This window comes from Rana temporaria, chromosome 7 (assembly GCF_905171775.1).
Source record: "Rana temporaria chromosome 7, aRanTem1.1, whole genome shotgun sequence".
NCBI lineage: Eukaryota > Metazoa > Chordata > Amphibia > Anura > Ranidae > Rana > Rana temporaria.
Window position 1 is genome coordinate 8,036,180 of NC_053495.1, and position 18,965 is coordinate 8,055,144.

The following is an 18,965-nucleotide window of genomic DNA, read 5'->3' on the forward strand; positions in this document are numbered from 1 at the left end:
GCTTATTCTCTAAGCATTGTCACCCAGAAGCTTCAACTCTTTATTAGTATGCATATTCGCTGCTCAGGTTGGACGGTCCCCTTATCGCACATTTAATTGTGTCTGAGCTCCAACAATACTCACTCTGCATATAAACCGCTGTCCCTACTCCATTCGTTCTCACAGAAATTTCTGCCTGTCGCTTACCAAAAGACCAGCACAGGGTTAGCAGTCATGTGACTGCACATAAACTCACATTTTTTATTTATTTTTGTCGGCAAATTTTTAAAAACAATCTTAAAGGTACCATTTGGACTGTTGGGTATACAACTATCAGACACTTTAATGGGTACACCTTGCTAGTACCGGGTTGGACCCCCTTTTGCCTTCATTCTTCATGGCATAGATTCAACAAGGTGTTGGAAACATTCCTCAGAGATTTTGGTCCATAGTGACATGATAACATCACACAGTTGCTGCCGATTTGTCTTCTGCACTTCCATGATGCGAATCTCCTGTTCTACCAAATCTCAAAGGGTCTCTATTGGATGAGATGTGGGGAGTGTGGAGGCCATTGGAGTGCAGTGACCTCATTGTCCAGTGGTGAGATGATCGGAGATTGGTGACATGGTGCATTATCCTGCTGGAAGGAGCCATCAGAAGATGGGGACACTGTAGTCATAAATGGTCAGCAACAATACTCAGGTAGGCCGTGGCATTTAAACGATGCTCAATTGGTACTAAGGGGCCAAAAGTGTGGCAAGAAAATATCCCCTACACCATTATACCACCACCACAAGCCTGAACCATTGATACAAGGCAGGAGGGCTCCATTTCTTTCATGATGTTTACGCCAAACTCTGACCCACCATCTGAATGTCGCAGCTGAAATCGAGACTCATGAGACCAGGCAACGTTTTTCCAATCTTCTATTGTCCAATTTTGGTCAGTCTGTGCCAATTGTAGCCTCAGTTTCCTGTTCTTAGCTGACAGGAGTGGCAACCGGTGTGGTCTTCTGCTTCTGTAGCCCATTTGCTTCAAGGTTCGATGTATTGTGCATTCAGAGATGGTATTCAGCATACCTTGGATGTAACGAGTGGTTATTTAAGTTACTGTTGCCTTTCTATCATCCAGTCTGCCCATTCTCCTCTGACCTCTGACAACAACAAGGCATTTTCCTCCATACAACTGCTGCTCACTGGATATTTTCTCTTTCCCCCACCATTCTCTGTAAACCCGAGAGATGGTTGTGCGTGAAAATCCCAGTAGATCAGCAGTTTTTGAAATACTCAGACCAGCCTGTCTGCCACCAACAACCATTCCATGTTCAAAGTCACTTACATTTCCTTCCTTTCCCATTCTAATGCTCCGTTTGAACTTCAGCAATTTACCTTCATCATGCCTAGATGACTAAATGCATTGAGTTGCTGCCATGGGATTGGCTGATTAGCAATTTGTATTTCCAAACAATTGATCAGGTGTACCAAATAAAGTGACCAAGTGTATTTTGCCTTTCTATCTTTTAGGAAGAATAGACTTGGGTTCCATTAAATCCAGAGCTCCCTCTATTGGCTAATCCACAAATTATCTTTTTAATAATATAATGAGTAAACCTGAAAATCTTATCAGGGCAAAATCGTGGGTGCGCGGTATACGCCGATACCCGCTTTCCCGTGCGAGTTTTGAATACTGCGCCGACATATACCGAGCGCAGTACACTCGGGTATAGTCGGGCAGTCTCGGCTCCTTCCGCGCTCACGTCCTGGACGTACAGGACGTCAGCGCGGGTAGCCGAGCATTGCCGACAATACACGAGTGTACTGCGCTCTGTATATGTCGGCGCAGTATTCAAACTCGGCGCGGGAAACGAGCGGGGAGGACGCGAGGACGCCGCAAGGACGCCGCAGAAGGACGCCGGACCCGCCGAAGAGGACACCCGACCCGCCGAAGAGGACACCCGACCCGTCGAAGAGGACACCTGACCCGCCGAAGACGGAGCCCGGACCCGCCGAAGAGGACACCCGAAGCCGCAGAAGGACACCGGACCCGACGAGGCCGCCGATGGACGCCGCGCAAGACACCAAAACTGTAAGTACAAAAAAAACAAAAAAAATTTTTTTCCACAGGATTGGGGGCCACTTTAGGGCTGCGCAGTATACGCGGGAGCGCGTTATACCGCAATAAATACGGTACTCTAAGGAAGACAAGGAAGTAAAAACTCAAATGCCATCAAAGGATCCTTCATGTGTGGACACGGCATACTTCAGCCTTCACTAATACTCCAATGTAAATCTTCTGTACGAGGCAATTTTGAGGATTTCATGCTCGGCAGTGCTGGATACCCCTAATTTGTGAATTAGTAACTCAAACAGGATTTTACAGCCAACACTGAAAATAATTTGCACTTGCTCCCATTTGCAGGAGAGGCAGCAATTACAAAGATTAAAGTCTTTATTCAGAACTAGATTGCAGAAGAGATGGCAAATGCCCAAACAGAAAACTTGCCTGTAGATGCTCGTTATAACAGCAGTAGCAATAATTTTAATGATAGGATATGGGGGAGTGTTCACCCAATCAGAGCACAGGGGAGCTTTCCGCTCTTCATCTTCCTATACTGTATACTGTATACCATGAGGTATCCAGACCAGACCACTGTCCATGGAGTTTAGCTGCTGGCGTCATCTCTGAGTGACGGGCAATGCTCGCCCCCCTTCCAAGGTATGAGCATTATGTATTGAGTACTAATCTGCATGCTTACCCCCTAAGCATAACCCCCCCCCCCCAGGACAAATTTGCTCCCCAGCTGAAATTTACCCTCCGAGCACAAATCTTTGCCCCCTTATCCCCCCTCCCAGCTAAAATTCCCCCAGCACAAATCTCCCCCCTACCAAAAAAAAATTCCCCCTTTAGGATTAATAAAGTATTCTGAATCTGTAACCGAACACTTAATCCTTACCTTAACCCTAAATGTGTTAGGCCCCTTTCACATTGGGGCGTTTTTCATGCGGTACAGCGCTAAAAATAGCGCTGCTATACCGCATGAAAAATCATGCCCTGTAGTCTTCAATGTGAAAGCCCGAAGGCTTTCACACTGAAGCGGTGCGCTAGCAGGAACGCTCCAAAAGTCCTGCTAGCCGCATCTTTACCGCGGTATAGGAGCGGTGTGTTCACCGCTCCTATACCGCGCCTTCCCATTGAAATCAATAGGAAAGCGTGGTAATAAAAGCGTGGTTAAAACCTCACCGCTAGCGCCCGAATATGGCGGTAAACACGACGGTATAGCCGCGCTACAAATACACATTGGTTGCGCCTCATATAGCAGGGGCAACTTTACGCCGGGAAAAGCCTAACGTAAACGTCGTAACTTTACTGCGTCGGCCGCGCGTACGTTCGGGAATTTGCGTATCTAGCTAATTTGCATACTCAACGCGGATTTCGACGGAAGCGCCACCTAGCGGGCCAAAAAAAAAATGCACTTAAGATCCGACGGCGTAAGAGACTTACGCCTGTCGGATCGAATGGATATCTATGCGTAACTGATTCTAAGAATCAGGCGCATAGATACGACGGCTCGGATTAGGACTTACGACGGCGTACATGGCGCTGCGCCGTCGTAAGTCCTTTCAGAATCTGGGCCAGTTTGTTCACCAGGAGACCTAGGTGAAATTTGCACACCAGGGCTCTCAAATCTCTCAACATGGCGCTGCGCCGTCGTAAGTCCTTTCAGAATCTGGGCCTAATTCTACTCATCACAGCAATAGGACAATAATATGGCAAATGTTGGAGGACCAGGCTGTTGTTATATTCTAAAATCCCTTCCGGAAGGATTTTATAAAGAATATATATATTCTTGTTAATATGAATGAATGTGAGACTGTTTGAGCTATTAATTTTCTTGTGTAAATTCGCTGGATTCGATATTTGAAACTCCAAAAACGTATAAGTTTGAATATGAAATATATATATATGTTCATTTGAAATGTTTAATGTTTTAAGTAAAGAATTGTATTTGATTGGAATGTGTTCTCCTATTGAGGTAATTCATATGGCTGTTTCTCAGTGATTGATTAGTTAGGCCACATTCTGTTTAGACTGTGATTTTAGCTGTGTAGACCTTTCACCTTTTCTTACCTAAACAAGCCATTTCCTCTTGAGATCTACAGAATATTTAGACTAGGTTCTCAGGAGACATTTCCTATGTAAAGGTTGAGATAGATGTAAAACAGATGTTGTATCAGGTTTTCATTTTAAGTCACACCCTTTTGGGAGGGTATTTGTCTGAGCGCGAAATTCAGACAAAGAAATGTCTTTGATATATAAACGATAGGTCTGAGGGCTTTGGTAGCTTTCTCCTATTCAGCCACCAAGAAGAAGCTCACATTGACAGACATTCATTTTGCAAACATACGGAAGCAAGTCTTGGAACACACATCTGATTCATTTGAAATTCTTATTTTTTGAACTCTTATTTGAAGCTATTTGATACATTTAAACTGTTTTTGTACTTATGTTAAGTGTGTACATTAAACACACGTTTTTTTATTCACGAATCTGTCTCACGATCGATTTAATAGCAGTAAGTGTGCTATTTAAATATAAGTCAAGTTATCAACTTTATTTCATTGGCTAAGTCAGCCAGGCTTTGGACGATTTTCAAATATTATACCACTTTCTCAAAGTGCTATCGAAGGGCAGAGAAGTAGAGTATTGAGTAATTTTTGAAACGTCTGACGAGAACCTAGAAGTCAACAATCAGCCAGTCGCTCATTTTGTCGCAGTTTTTTTACAACTGTCCCTTATATCGAAAGGGGGAACATGTTAGTACTGAGAGAAACTACGGAAAGAGTTTGACGAGAGCCTAGAAGTATTGATGTATCGTGAATGACCTGGAAGATTCGTAGAACACGGAAGACTTCTTATTCGGTGAGTAAAATCATGGAATGTTTTAAATGTTCAGCAAATGAATGTCAAGGTTTATCGAAACAGATTTGTTATTCTGTTTTATGGAAGTCGTTATATTTGCAATGTTTAGAATCTAATCTGGCTATTGATGCAGAGAGATTCTCGTTAGCTAAAATTAAAAGGAAATTAAGTAATGTAATGAAACTAGTTACAGATTTTAATTCAATGATTTCTGAGGTAACAGAAATACATTCAGAGGACACTTCGGGTAATGCAGGCAATATGCAAACACATGAGAATGTATCTACTGCAGCTAGTTGTTTAAATTGTGGAACTGTATGTAATTATGTTGAGCAGAGTGAAATAGGAACGCAGTCAGATATGGTATTAACAGAATTTGCTCAGTCCTCAGATAAAATGGAGGAGATACCACATGCAGGGAAACAGGATAATATTATTGCAGCAGACATTACTAAAAACACAGTGAATGTTTTTGAAAGCATTTCAGGCAATAGTGACAAGCAATGTGTTACGTTTGTTCATTCTAAGAAGCAATGTGTTTATCCATCGTCATATGCACAGAGAAAGCAAGTTTTCAAATGTTCTTTATGTCGCAGGAAAGGTCATATGGCAAATTATTGTTGGTCAGTGAGTGACAGGAAGTCACATAATTTCAAAACTTCTCCAAGGCGTTATGAAGTTTACTCTGTAAGATGGAGTAATCATAGGAGGTATAATTTTCAAGTTAGACAAGAAGAACAATATTATTTAAAGTACAATAAGCCATTTGTTACTTCTAATGTTACGCTGGGAGGAAAAAATAGGCATGTTCCTTAGTGAGCGGCATGGAATTTATGATTTTTGGTTATGACTTTTTGGCTATGATTTTTGGTATTGCATAAGGATTATTGAATAAGGTTTTGATGTAAGTTCGACAGATTTCATGTTGGGAATCAGAAAGTTGAATATTTTATTTTTCTGGCAGAATTGCAGACAATTCTGAAAGAAGAGATTTTAAGTGGAATATATGTAACGTCTAGTTCATGAAAAGTGAAGTGAAATTTTAAGGAATATTAATTGGTTTAGGAAAAGAGACAGAATTTATTGTTTCTTTACTTGTATAGTGTAGTGGATGTGCATTGTGCAGTAAATGTAACAGATCATATTGAAGTTTTTTTAAGACATGAAGGGAATTGATTTTAATGATAAAAGAAATCGAATGAATAAGTAAGGATTTATATATGTGTATGTATGTAGTGTTATTTGTTTCAAACATTGAGTACAATATATATTATTCCTATCTCAGCTCTTCACAGTCCATCCTTAGTAATTTTGGAGTAAGTGACATACATCCTTGTGATTTAAATTTCGCGGGGTTTTGCTTCCAAAGCTCTCCTTTGTAAGAAAAGGTGGGGGCCAAAGGGAGACATGCAGACGTGCTGACAGCCTGATAGGAATCACACACACACACTTTTGAAAAATCACACACACAAGGAAGTTGATCCAGTTTGAAACACATACACATACGCACAATATATATATATATTTATACTATCTTTATTAGTATTTTGAGGTTTCTATTTAAGAGACTTTAGCAAAGGAAGTAGGTTTTACATGGTGATGTGGTGATTCAACCTGAATTGGTATAATTGTTGCAAGGAAAACAAACACACAGATACCCTAATTTGCTGAAGAACAGGAAAAGGAATTTTTGTTCCTCTACAGGTTGATTTGACATCTTCTATGGTTCATGAGAACGTTGATGTTGCGTCATGACTTTCAATGGGTTTTTGTGTCTTGTTATACCTCAACACCTTTAGGGAATTCACTAAATTCATTCATGAGAGTTTAGGTCACTTTGGTAAAAGAAAAACTGTTTGATTTTCTTATAGTAAAGTTTTATTGGGACAAAATGGAATACATAACAGACAGTGTAATTTAATCTTGTTTTTTTTTGAGTAGTGTCAGAAGTATAGCATCTTCTGAAACACTGTGAATTTTATGACAGGAAGGAAAATGTCATTTGGTTTTTCAATGAATTTTTTTTGTCTACGATGCACAGAGGGGCAATAGAGAAAACATGATGATTAATGGTGTAAGTTCAAAGACCTCTCAATTCAGTGGAATATGCACGTAGACAACAAAAATATGGATATACATTGATTAGTGAAAATGGTATATTATGAGATGATAATGTTAGTTTATGAGATAAAAATTTATATTTTGAGATAAATGATACTGCTTTTCTTTTTTCTAGGAATGATTTTTACAAAAATTGATCAAAGAAGGAAAGATGACTACAAAAGAGATGAAAAATCTTAAAGAAAGAAAGTTGATCATCATCGTCATCGTCAAGGGATTCATTTTTTTTTCCCTATTGACATTTTTATCAGTGGTAAAATATATCACAAACTGTTCCAGCCATGTAGAGGTTAACAGGATTGACAATTTTCTCAAAGACATTACAGTATTAAGAAGCAAAAGAAATGTGGACAATGATATTAATGTAGATAACAAATTGGATAGGTTTAGATATACCAATGTCAATACAGCTGATGATTTGATTGGGTATATAGCTGTAGGACAGGGGTATGAGCATTGTATGGAATTATATTTCATTCATAGTAATGAGGTGGAAATCGAAGTTAAAATAGAGTCGAAAACAAGTTTTGTTAAAATGCAAGGATTTTATAGGGTTAATAATTTAACCAAGATTTTTGAATGTAATATACTGAAAAGAGCTTTTTGGACATTATTTGTAAAAGGTAATGATTCAACAATTTGGTCTGGAGATGTCAATAATGATGTGGTAAGCTCTGGGAAAATATTTTTTCCAGTAGACCAGTATTATTACCTTTTTCAAAGTTTTGTACAAATATTAAATCCAAAACATTTAAAAATAATTGGAGATAAAAAGGGAGACATTGTAAGAAAATGGGATTTTAGAGTAATAAGAAAATCTACTCAGTTACGAGTCAAAATTAGCATTACTGTGGTAGATATTATTGTTCCAGAGATAAAAGTGTCACCACAGTCTTTAAAAGTCATTGAAGATGAAGATGGATTGAATTTGATGTGTAGTACTCAGATATATTTACCTCAAAATTCATTGTTAACTTGGAAAAGGAATGGTGAGTTTTTGGGTAGTTTTTTCCACAGTACAACTAATATAATTCACAAAGGAATTTTTGGTAATGTGAATTGGATCAATGATAAATTTATTTATCATCAATCAGGTGTATCTTTAAATGATACTGGTATATATGAGTGCTGCATATTAATAGAAGGCTATCCCTTGAAATGTGCTAATGCAAGTATAATTGTCATGTCCCCAGGGAAAACTCCATGTGTTGGTAAAAACAGTGTTTTTGCTAATCCCTTCCAGATTAACCATTTACAATCCAGAGCTCTATTGAGAGAAGGAACATTCGTCATTATATTGTGGAATTTTAATATTTCAGAATGGAAAATTTCTACAAGGTTTCCACAATGTCAAAGATATTTGGTTAATATGGAATTGGGTATTGAAAGATGGTTTGGAATCAATAGTCATAACAGAAATAGACGTGGTATTGTTGAAGGAGCCCTAGGGGGCATAGGTATAATTGGCAGCATTGCAAATAGTATGGATATTAACACGTTAAAATCTGATCTTGAGTCAGCAGGTTTAGTGGGAAGTAAAGGTTTTAAGATCCAAAGAAATTTAAATCAGATATTAGAAGATATGGTTATTAAAACAGCCAATGTAATGGGTCCATCCATACTACATCTTCAGAATATTACTCTCAATTTAATGACTAGTGAAGAACATTCACATATTGCCAGATTATGTTTAGAAATTCAAACAGAATATTCCACTAATTTTAAAATAATTGCACAAGTTTTTCAGAGTGGAGTTACCCCTCTTGGTATATTGCAGAATTTACCCAGAGAATATGCATATGCAAGAAATCATACTGATTTATGGGTAAATAAATGGTTAGGATGTAGTCAGGATGTATGTTACAGTTCTTCTATGATTCCTATAGCAGGGAGAGAACAAATTTTGGTTCCAATTACTGTTTTGGGATTACCAATTAGTGATACTCAATTATTATTTTATAAATTGCAGTATACAGATTTTGCGCTTAACAAGGATAATTTGGAATTAGAACAATTAGATTTGTCATCATGTTTACAATTTCAGTCTAAAGTTCTTTGTTTACCTAATCAAGATAAAAGTATATTTCATTCTTGTTATCATAATCATACATTATGTTCTGCAAGAATAGAAACATTTGAAGCTTCTTCTGAATTAACTACTCTTGTAGATAAAAGGAAAGTTTGTTTTCAGATCATGAAAGATACAGAAAGGGTTCAGACTTTCTTTTCCTCTTGCACAAACACAGAAAAAATAAAAAGGGGATTGTATTGTGCAGAAGGTGATTTAAGGGCCATAAATGTAAATGGTATAAGAACTAATTTATCTCATCTATCATTGAGAAATGTTAGTGTTAGTCCGACACTATATAATTTGTCTCAAATAGATGAGTTTCCATGGAGAGAATGGGTTAACATAATTCAAAAGGATCAAGGTTTATTAATGGCTCTAGCTAAAGAACTCAGGAATGCAGAGATATCGTTTAAACATGAGCAAGGGAATTTGCAAGAGGTAGTTCACCAATGGTCCACTTTAACTGGTTCCAGTTGGTGGCATCAATTTAAAAACAGTATATCTATTTGGGGAAAAACTTCAATTACTTCCGCAGCAGGAAATATTTTATCACATCCTATAGTTATTATTTTTATTATTATTATGTTATGCATTATATATCAATTATTTTTAATGTTTAGAATGAAAAAACTGTATAAGCAAATCAGAAATGAAATCAAGAAAGGTGACGATATGTTGCAAAATAAGCTTAAAAGGAGATTAGGTTTTGGAGTTGCAAATTCGATGACAGGTGACAATGCATTTGGAGTTATTAGATCAAAGTCAGAGTGTTTGTGACATAAATGGGTGTATAAATGATTAGGAAATATGGTCATTATTCATATTTCAGAGGGGAATGTTATATTCTAAAATCCCTTCCGGAAGGATTTTATAAAGAATATATATATTCTTGTTAATATGAATGAATGTGAGACTGTTTGAGCTATTAATTTTCTTGTGTAAATTCGCTGGATTCGATATTTGAAACTCCAAAAACGTATAAGTTTGAATATGAAATATATATATATGTTCATTTGAAATGTTTAATGTTTTAAGTAAAGAATTGTATTTGATTGGAATGTGTTCTCCTATTGAGGTAATTCATATGGCTGTTTCTCAGTGATTGATTAGTTAGGCCACATTCTGTTTAGACTGTGATTTTAGCTGTGTAGACCTTTCACCTTTTCTTACCTAAACAAGCCATTTCCTCTTGAGATCTACAGAATATTTAGACTAGGTTCTCAGGAGACATTTCCTATGTAAAGGTTGAGATAGATGTAAAACAGATGTTGTATCAGGTTTTCATTTTAAGTCACACCCTTTTGGGAGGGTATTTGTCTGAGCGCGAAATTCAGACAAAGAAATGTCTTTGATATATAAACGATAGGTCTGAGGGCTTTGGTAGCTTTCTCCTATTCAGCCACCAAGAAGAAGCTCACATTGACAGACATTCATTTTGCAAACATACGGAAGCAAGTCTTGGAACACACATCTGATTCATTTGAAATTCTTATTTTTTGAACTCTTATTTGAAGCTATTTGATACATTTAAACTGTTTTTGTACTTATGTTAAGTGTGTACATTAAACACACGTTTTTTTATTCACGAATCTGTCTCACGATCGATTTAATAGCAGTAAGTGTGCTATTTAAATATAAGTCAAGTTATCAACTTTATTTCAGCTGTTCTTCTGGAGAACCCTAGAATTTAGGACTGCCAGAGTACAGACACCAGCAGGCGCTTAGCAAGAAATACGATCTTTGGTTGGTCGCTATGTGTTTTGCATATCATTCATAAAGATCCATGTTACACCTATCGGCACCCATAGCGCTTACCTTCGGTTTCTCCTCCAGGCGGTCGGTAGAAGGACAGACCAAGTGAAATAATGGCTGCTAATTCCAGAATGATCAGAGTTACATCTTGTAGTGCTTCCCATACTAGCTGTAAGAAAGTTTTTGGCTTCTTTGGAGGAATGAAGTTTTGTCCATACACTTGCCGCCTCTTATCCAGATCTACTTGTGTCCCCGGCAATCCTGCAGAGAGAAAAAATACATTTTAACACAGAATTTTACATTTTAAATAGAATACGTGGAAGCGTTCCACCATGTTCCCACTGAAAAAAAAGCCCTGCGCATAAGAATATGACCGGTAGTACCCATGTATACAGTGGGGATCGAAAGTTTGGGCACCCCAGGTAAAAATGTGTATTAATGTGCATAACGAAGCCAAGGAAAGATGGAAAAATCTCCAAAAGGCATCAAATTACAGATTAGACATTCTTATAATATGTCAAAAAAAGTTACATTTTATTTCCATCATTTACACTTTCAAAATGACAGAAAACAAAAAAATGGCGTCTGCAAAAGTTTGGGCACCCTGCAGAATTTCTAGCATGCACTGCCCCCTTTGCAAAGCTGAGACCTGCCAGTGTCATGGATTGTTCTCAATCATCGTCTGGGAAGATCAGGTGATGTCAATCTCAAAGGTGTTAAATGCCCAGACTCATCTGACCTTGCCCCAACAATCAGCACCATGGGTTCTTCTAAGCAGTTGTCTAGAAAACTGAAAGTGAAAATAGTTGTCGCTCACAAAGCTGGAGAAGCTATAAGAAGATAGCAAAGCGTTTTCAGATGTCAATATCCTCTGTTCGGAATGTAATTAAGAAATGGCAGTCATCAGGAACAGTGGAAGGTAAAGCAAGATCTGGAAGACCAAGAAAAATATCAGACAGAACAGCTCGCAGGATTGTGAGAAAAGCAATTCAAAACCCAAGTTTGACTGCCCGATCCCTCCAGAAAGATCTGGCAGACACTGGAGTTGTGGTACACTATTCCACTATAAAGAGATAGTTGTACAAATATGGTCTTCATGGAAGAGTCATCAGAAGAAAACCTCTTCTACGTCCTCACCACAAAAATCAGCGTTTGAACTTTGCAAATGAACATATAGACAAGCCTGATGCATTTTGGAAACAAGTTCTGTGGACCGATGAGGTTAAAATAGAACTTTTTGTCCGGAATGAGCAAAGGTACGTTTGGAGAACAAAGGGCACAGAATTTAATGAAAAGAACCTCTGTCCAACTGTGAAGCATGGGGGTGGATCAATCATGCTTTGGGGTTGTATTGCAGCCAGTGGCACAGGGAACATTTCACGAGTAGAAGGAAAAATGGATTCAATAAAATCTCAGCAAATTTTGGATGGTAACTTGATGCCATCTGTGAAAAAGCTGAAGTTAAAGAGAGGATGGCTTCTACAAATGGATAATGATCCTAAACACGCCTCAAAATCCACGGGGGATTACATCAAGAGGCGTAAACTGAAGGTTTTGCCATGGCCTTCACAATCTCCTGACCTCAACATAATTGAAAATCTATGGATAGACCTTAAAAGAGCCGTGCGTGACAGACAGCCCAGAGATCTCAAAGAACTGGAAGACTTTTGTAAGGAAGAATGGGCAAAGATCCCTCAAACAAGAATTGAAAGACTCTTGGCTGGCTACAAAAAGCGTTTACAAGCTGTGATACTTGCCAAAGGGGGCAGTACAAGATATTAACTCTGCAGGGTGCCCAAACTTTTGCAGATGCCATTTTTTTGTTTTCTGTCATTTTGAAAGTGTAAATGATGAAAATAAAATCTGTGGCCCAGATTCTCAAAGGGCTTACGATGGCGCAACTCAATGTACGCCGTCGTAAGTCCTAATCTGGGCCGTCGTATCTATGCGCCTGATTCTTAGAATCAGTTACGCATAGATATCCATTAGATCCGACAGGCGTAAGGCTCTTACGCTGTCGGATCTTAGATGCAATGTTTTTTTTTGCCGCTAGGTGTCGCCTCCGTAGTTTTCCCCGTCGAGTATGCAAATTAGCAAAATACGCGAATTCCCGAACGTACGCGCGGTCGACGCAGTGAAGTTAAGACGTTTACGTTAGATTTGCGACGCGTAAAGTTGCCCCTGCTATATGAGGGGCAACCAATGTTAAGTATGGCCGTCGTTCCCATGTCGAAATTTAAAAATTTACGCCGTTTGCGTAAGTCGTCCGTGAATGGGGCTGGACGCCATTTACGTTCACGTCGAAACCAATGACGTCCTTGCGACGTCATTTAGCGCAATGCACGTCGGGAAATTTTAGGGACGGCGCATGCGCATTACGTTCCGCGCGGGAACGCGCTTAATTTAAATGCTATACGCCCCCTACCCGCCTAATTTGAATTAGGCGGGCTTGCGCCGGGTGATTTACGCTACGCCGCCGCAACTTTACAGGCAAGTGCTTTGTGAATAAAGCACTTGCCTGTAAAACGTGCGGCGGCGTAACGTAAATGACATACGTTACGCCGCCGCAGTTTTACGCCCATCTACGAGAATCTGGGCCTAACTTTTTTTGACATATTATAAGAATGTCTCATCTGTAATTTGATGCCTTTCGGAGATTTTTTCATCTTTCCTTGGCTTCGTTATGCACATTAATACAATTTTTACCTGGGGTGCCCAAACTTTCGATCCACACTGTAGTGTATGGTGGTTACAACAAAGTAATCAGTCAGTTGTAGCAAAAGGGAATTTGGAAAAAAAACACTTGCAGCAAATTAATCATAGACAATCTTGGGATGTACCAACAGCATTAAGCCAAACAGTGGCAAGCCTATGGCGTTGCTTGGAGATGGAGGTGTCAGCCTGTAATAACATCCAAAGCCTGGAACCCACTCAAAGATGAAAAGCATCCAGGTTGTCCTCTGGGAGAGAAGAGCTTACAGAAATGTTGTTAGGTGACACGTTTTGGGGCTCTACCCCTTTTCTCAGGAGGCCACCTATGGAACTGAGGATGCAGCATGTTCTCCAGGGACTGTTGAGCTTGATGCTGTTGCTGAATCCCCAGGTTGCCTGCGTTTTTATACTTATTATTAAAATACACTTTCTATGCACAAGGTTTGTGTCCTATGTTCTCTCTGTGTCTCAGGTGCCGGATCTCCCTGCCAGGATCTGAAGGGCCAAGCGTGTGCCCTACCTTTTCTCTATCTCTCGATCTATTTGTGGACTTTTATGAACCTGAGACGTCCTTTGATCATTCTCCGATAGATTTGTGCATTGCATGAATCTATCTATTGTCGCCGCTGCCACCCCCATTCAGGTGTCCGGCCCCTTGTCGGGCGCCGGGCATCTGAATCACAGCGGCGGGGGTGTTTTGGAAGTGCCTGATTAGAGCCATGGTCCCGAATACAGGAGAAGACATTGAGGACTCGAAGGGAACGTGGAGGACAGCGCTGACCCCGCAGCAATTGATGGGGCAAACTGGCGGCAATTGATGGGGGACATTGGCAGCAATTGATGGTGGACAATGGCGGCAAATGATGGGGAAAACTGGCGGCAATTGATGGTGGACAATGGCGGCAATTAATGGGGCAAACTGGCGGCAAATGATGGGGGACATTGGTGGCAATTGATGGGGCAAACTGGCGGCAATTGATGGGGGACATTGGCAGCAATTGATGGTGGACAATGGCGGCAAATGATGGGGAAAACTGGCGGCAATTGATGGTGGACAATGGGGGCAAACTGGCGGCAAATGATGGGGGACATTGGTGGCAATTGATGGGGAAAACTGGCGGCAATTTATGGGGGACACTGGCAGCAATTGATGGGGCAAACTGGCGGCAATTGATGGGGCAAACTGACGGCAATTGATGGGGCAAACTAGCGGCAATTGATTGGGGACATTGGCAGCAATTGATGGTGGACAATGGCGGCAAATGATGGGGAAAACCGGTGGCAATTGATGGTGGACAATGGCGGCAATTAATGGGGCAAACTGGCGGCAAATGATGGGGGACACTGGCGGCACCCCCATCGGTACAGACACCCCCACCTCAGTGCAGACCCTCCCCAGCAGTACACCCCCCAGTACAGACACCCCCCCTCTTCAGTACAGACACCCCCCTCTCAGTACAGACACCCCCCTCTCAGTACAGACACCCCCCTCCTCAGTACAGACACCCCCCTCCTCAGTACAGACACCCCCTCTCAGTAAAGACACCCCCCTCTCAGTACAGACACCCCCCCTCCTCAGTACAGACACCCCCCTCTCAGTACAGACACCCCCCCCCCTCATTGCAGACCTCAGACAGCGGTGTGTGTGTCCCACAAGTGCTGGCTCCTCCTCCTCTGTGGGTGTAAACAGAGAGGAGGGCCGCCGCCGGGTGTACCAAGATGGTCGCGGCTCCGGAGCTAGGCTGAAGCCGCGGCCTTTCCTAATGCTATGGCCGCGGCGGCAATCCGCGGATCACATAGTGTGCTGATCCGAAGGGGGTGACCCATTCGGATCACGGATCAACAGTGATCCGTTGCACCACTAGTGTGTATGCAACACAAGTTTGAGCCAAAATTCCCTCGGAAACAAATCCACGTTTTTCTTGTCGAAATTTCCGATCGTGTGTACGCGGCATTAGATACCAGAAATGTGCAGATATATGAAACGAGAGAATAAAATACTTTGCAGGTGGAAGCCTCACATATTATTCAGCTGTTTCCTCCAAAATTTGTGTGAAGCATCCTTATGACACGTTTATAACACATATCAATTGCAGATTGAAGTGTGTATATTAAAGGAAAATCTCCAGACATTTCTTGCCTCGTAGAGAATGATAATTCTAGTGGTTACAATGCAGGAAGGTCTATTGTGAGCTCATCTCAATGGCTTCCAATATCTACTGTTCATTTATCGTCCAGCTTATTGCAGCGCCCTTGCTGTGTCCTTGAATAAGCTCTTAGCCCTGATTACTGAGCCAAGTACAATATTCACTAGATCGCGGCGTGGCACAAAATTCATCATCTTGTAGCACCGTCTAGACTCTAGACATACAAGAGACATACAATGCAATCTCCTGAAAAGACATTCCGACAAGAGCACTACAGTGAAGAACGACACCAAGAAGCAGCTGGAGAAGTGATGGTTGTTCTGTGTGCCGCTCTATCCAATAACTGGATGTTGTAAACCCTCCACAACCCACCATAATTGGAGTAGTAGGAATAGATGGGCAGGTGTGGCGTAGTAGGGGCAGATGTGCAGGTGTGGAGTAGTAGGAGTAGATGTGCAGGTGTGGAGTAGTAGGGGCAGATGTGCAGGTGTGGAGTAGTAGGAGTAGATGTGCAGGTGTGGAGAAGTAGGAGTAGATGGGCAGGTGTGGAGTAGTAGGAGTAGATGGGCAGCTGTGGAGTAGTAGGAGTAGATGTGCAGGTGTGGAGTAGTAGGAGTAAATGGGCAGCTGTGGAGTAGTAGTAGTAGTAGTAGATGGGCAGGTGTGGTGTAGTAGGGACAGATGTGCAGGTGTGAAATCGTAGGAGCAGATGTGCAGGTGTGGAGTAGTAGGAGTAGATAGGCAGGTATAGAGAAGTAGGAGTAGATAGGCAGGTGTAAAGTAGTAGGAGTAGATGTGCAGGTATGGAGTAGTAGGAGTAGATGGGCAGGTGTGGAGTAGTAGGGACAGATGTGCAGGTGTGGAGTAGTAGGAATAGATGGGCAGGTATAGAGTAGTAGGAGTAGATGGGCAGGTGTGGAGTAGTAGGTGTAGATGGGCAGCTGTGAAGTAGTAGGAGTAGATGGGCAAGTGTGGAGTAGTAGGAGTAGATGGGCAGCTGTGGAGTAGTAGAGGCAGATGTGCAGGTGTGAAGTAGTAGGAGTAGATAGGCAGGTATAGAGTAGTAGGAGTAGATGGGCAGGTGTGGAGTAGTAGAGTCAGATGTGCAGGTGTGAAGTAGTAGGAGTAGATCTGTAGGTTTGGAGTAGTAGGAGTAGATGCAAAGGTGTGGAGGAGGAGCAGATGTGTAAATAGGATTAGATGTGCAGGTGTAGAGTAGTAGGAGATGTGCAGGTGTGGAGTATTAGGAGCAGGTGTGCAGTAGCAGGAGTAGATGTGCAGGTGTGCAGTAGTAGGAGATGTGTAGGTGTGAAAAAGTAGGAGGGACAGATGTTCAGATATGGAGAAGTAGGAGGGGCTGATATTCAGGTGTGGAGAAGTAGAAACAGATATGCAGGTGTGGAGAAGGAGAGGTCGATGTCCAGATGTGGAGAAGTAGTAGGGGTCACTGTGCATGTGTGGAGTAGTGAGCACAAGTGTGGAGGAGGAGGAGCAGATGTCCAGATGTAGAGAAGTAAGAGGGGCTGATGTTCGGGTGTGGCATAGTAGGGGCAGTAGTGGAGTAGGGGGAGCAGCTGTGGAGAAAGAAGGGCAGATGTCCAGATGTGAAGTAGTAAGAGGATCTGATGTCCTGGTGTGAAATAGGAGGTGTGGACTAGAAGGTGCAGATGTCCAGGTGTGGACTAGAAGGTGCAGATGTCCAGGTGTGGACTAGAAGGTGCAGATGTCCAGGTGTGGACTAGAAGGTGCAGATGTCCAGGTGTGGAATAGAAGGTGCAGATGTCCAGGTGTGGACTAGAAGGTGCAAATGTCCAGGTGTGGACTAGAAGGTGCAGATGTCCAGGTGTGGACTAGAAGGTGCAGATGTCCAGGTGTGGAATAGAAGGGTCAGATGTCCAGGTGTGGAATAGAAGGTGTAGATGTCCAGGTGTGGACTAGAAGGTGCAAACGTCCAGGTGTGGACTAGAAGGTGCAGATGTCCAGGTGTGGAATAGAAGGGTTAGATGTCCAGGTGTGGACTAGAAGGTGCAGATGTCCAGGTGTGGAATAGAAGGGTCAGATGTCCAGGTGTGGAATAGAAGGGTCAGATGTCCAGGTGTGGACTAGAAGGTGCAAATGTCCAGGTGTGGACTAGAAGGTGCAGATGTCCAGGTGTGGAATAGAAGGGTTAGATGTCCAGGTGTGGAATAGAAGGGTTAGATGTCCAGGTGTGGACTAGAAGGGTCAGATGTCTAGGTGTGGAATAGAAGGGTCAGATGTCCAGGTGTGGACTAGAAGGTGCAAATGTCTAGGTGTGGAATAGAAGGGTCAGATGTCCAGGTGTGGACTAGAAGGGTCAGATGTCTAGGTGTGGAATAGAAGGGTCAGATGTCCAGGTGTGGACTAGAAGGGTCAGATGTCTAGGTGTGGAATAGAAGGGTCAGATGTCCAGGTGTGGACTAGAAGGGTCAGATGTCTAGGTGTGGAATAGAAGGGTCAGATGTCCAGGTGTGGACTAGAAGGTGCAGATGTCCAGGTGTGGACTAGAAGGTGCAGATGTCCAGGTATGGACTAGAAGGTGCAGGTGTCCAGGTGTGGAATAGAAGGGTCAGATGTCCAGGTGTGGACTAGAAGGTGCAGATGTCCAGGTGTGGACTAGAAGGTGCAGATGTCCAGGTATGGACTAGAAGGTGCAGGTGTCTAGGTGTGGAATAGAAGGGTCAGATGTCCAGGTGTGGAATAGAAGGGTCAGATGTCTAGGTGTGGAATAGAAGGGTCAGATGTCCAGGTGTGGAATAGAAGGGTTAGATGTCCAGGTGTGGACTAGAAGGGTCAGATGTCTAGGTGTGGAATAGAAGGGTCAGATGTCCAGGTGTGGACTAGAAGGTGCAGATGTCTAGGTGTGGAATAGAAGGGTCAGATGTCCAGGTGTGGAATAGAAGGGTTAGATGTCCAGGTGTGGACTAGAAGGGTCAGATGTCTAGGTGTGGAATAGAAGGGTCAGATGTCCAGGTGTGGAATAGAAGGGTTAGATGTCCAGGTGTGGACTAGAAGGGTCAGATGTCTAGGTGTGGAATAGAAGGGTCAGATGTCCAGGTGTGGAATAGAAGGGTCAGATGTCCAGGTGTGGCGGTAGAAGAAATCAAGAATCCCGTGTTTTCTGCTGTTATCTGGTGGAAGAAGTTGACCTACATACTCCTCTTTCTAGTCAGATAATAGATGGTAATCCCGCTTTTCTTCCTGCCAACTATGTTGTAGTATAAAGCATTCAGTAGGATTTG

The 18,965-nt window shown here is 41.9% G+C and overlaps 1 protein-coding gene across 11 annotated transcripts in view; it reads right to left on the minus strand.

The window, feature by feature from the left end:
- The window catches only part of ATP2B2 (ATPase plasma membrane Ca2+ transporting 2), a 226,662-nt gene that overhangs the window by 81,755 nt on the left and 125,942 nt on the right, over positions 1-18,965 (minus strand). For all 11 annotated transcript variants that reach the window (XR_005750530.1, XR_005750531.1, XM_040358825.1 and 8 more), the window contains exon 4: positions 10,910-11,107. Coding sequence is in view for 9 of the 11 variants with exons in the window: in XM_040358825.1 (XP_040214759.1) it covers positions 10,910-11,107 (198 nt within the window). In the remaining 2 variants the exon portion in view is untranslated. The remainder of the gene's footprint in view (positions 1-10,909; positions 11,108-18,965) is intronic.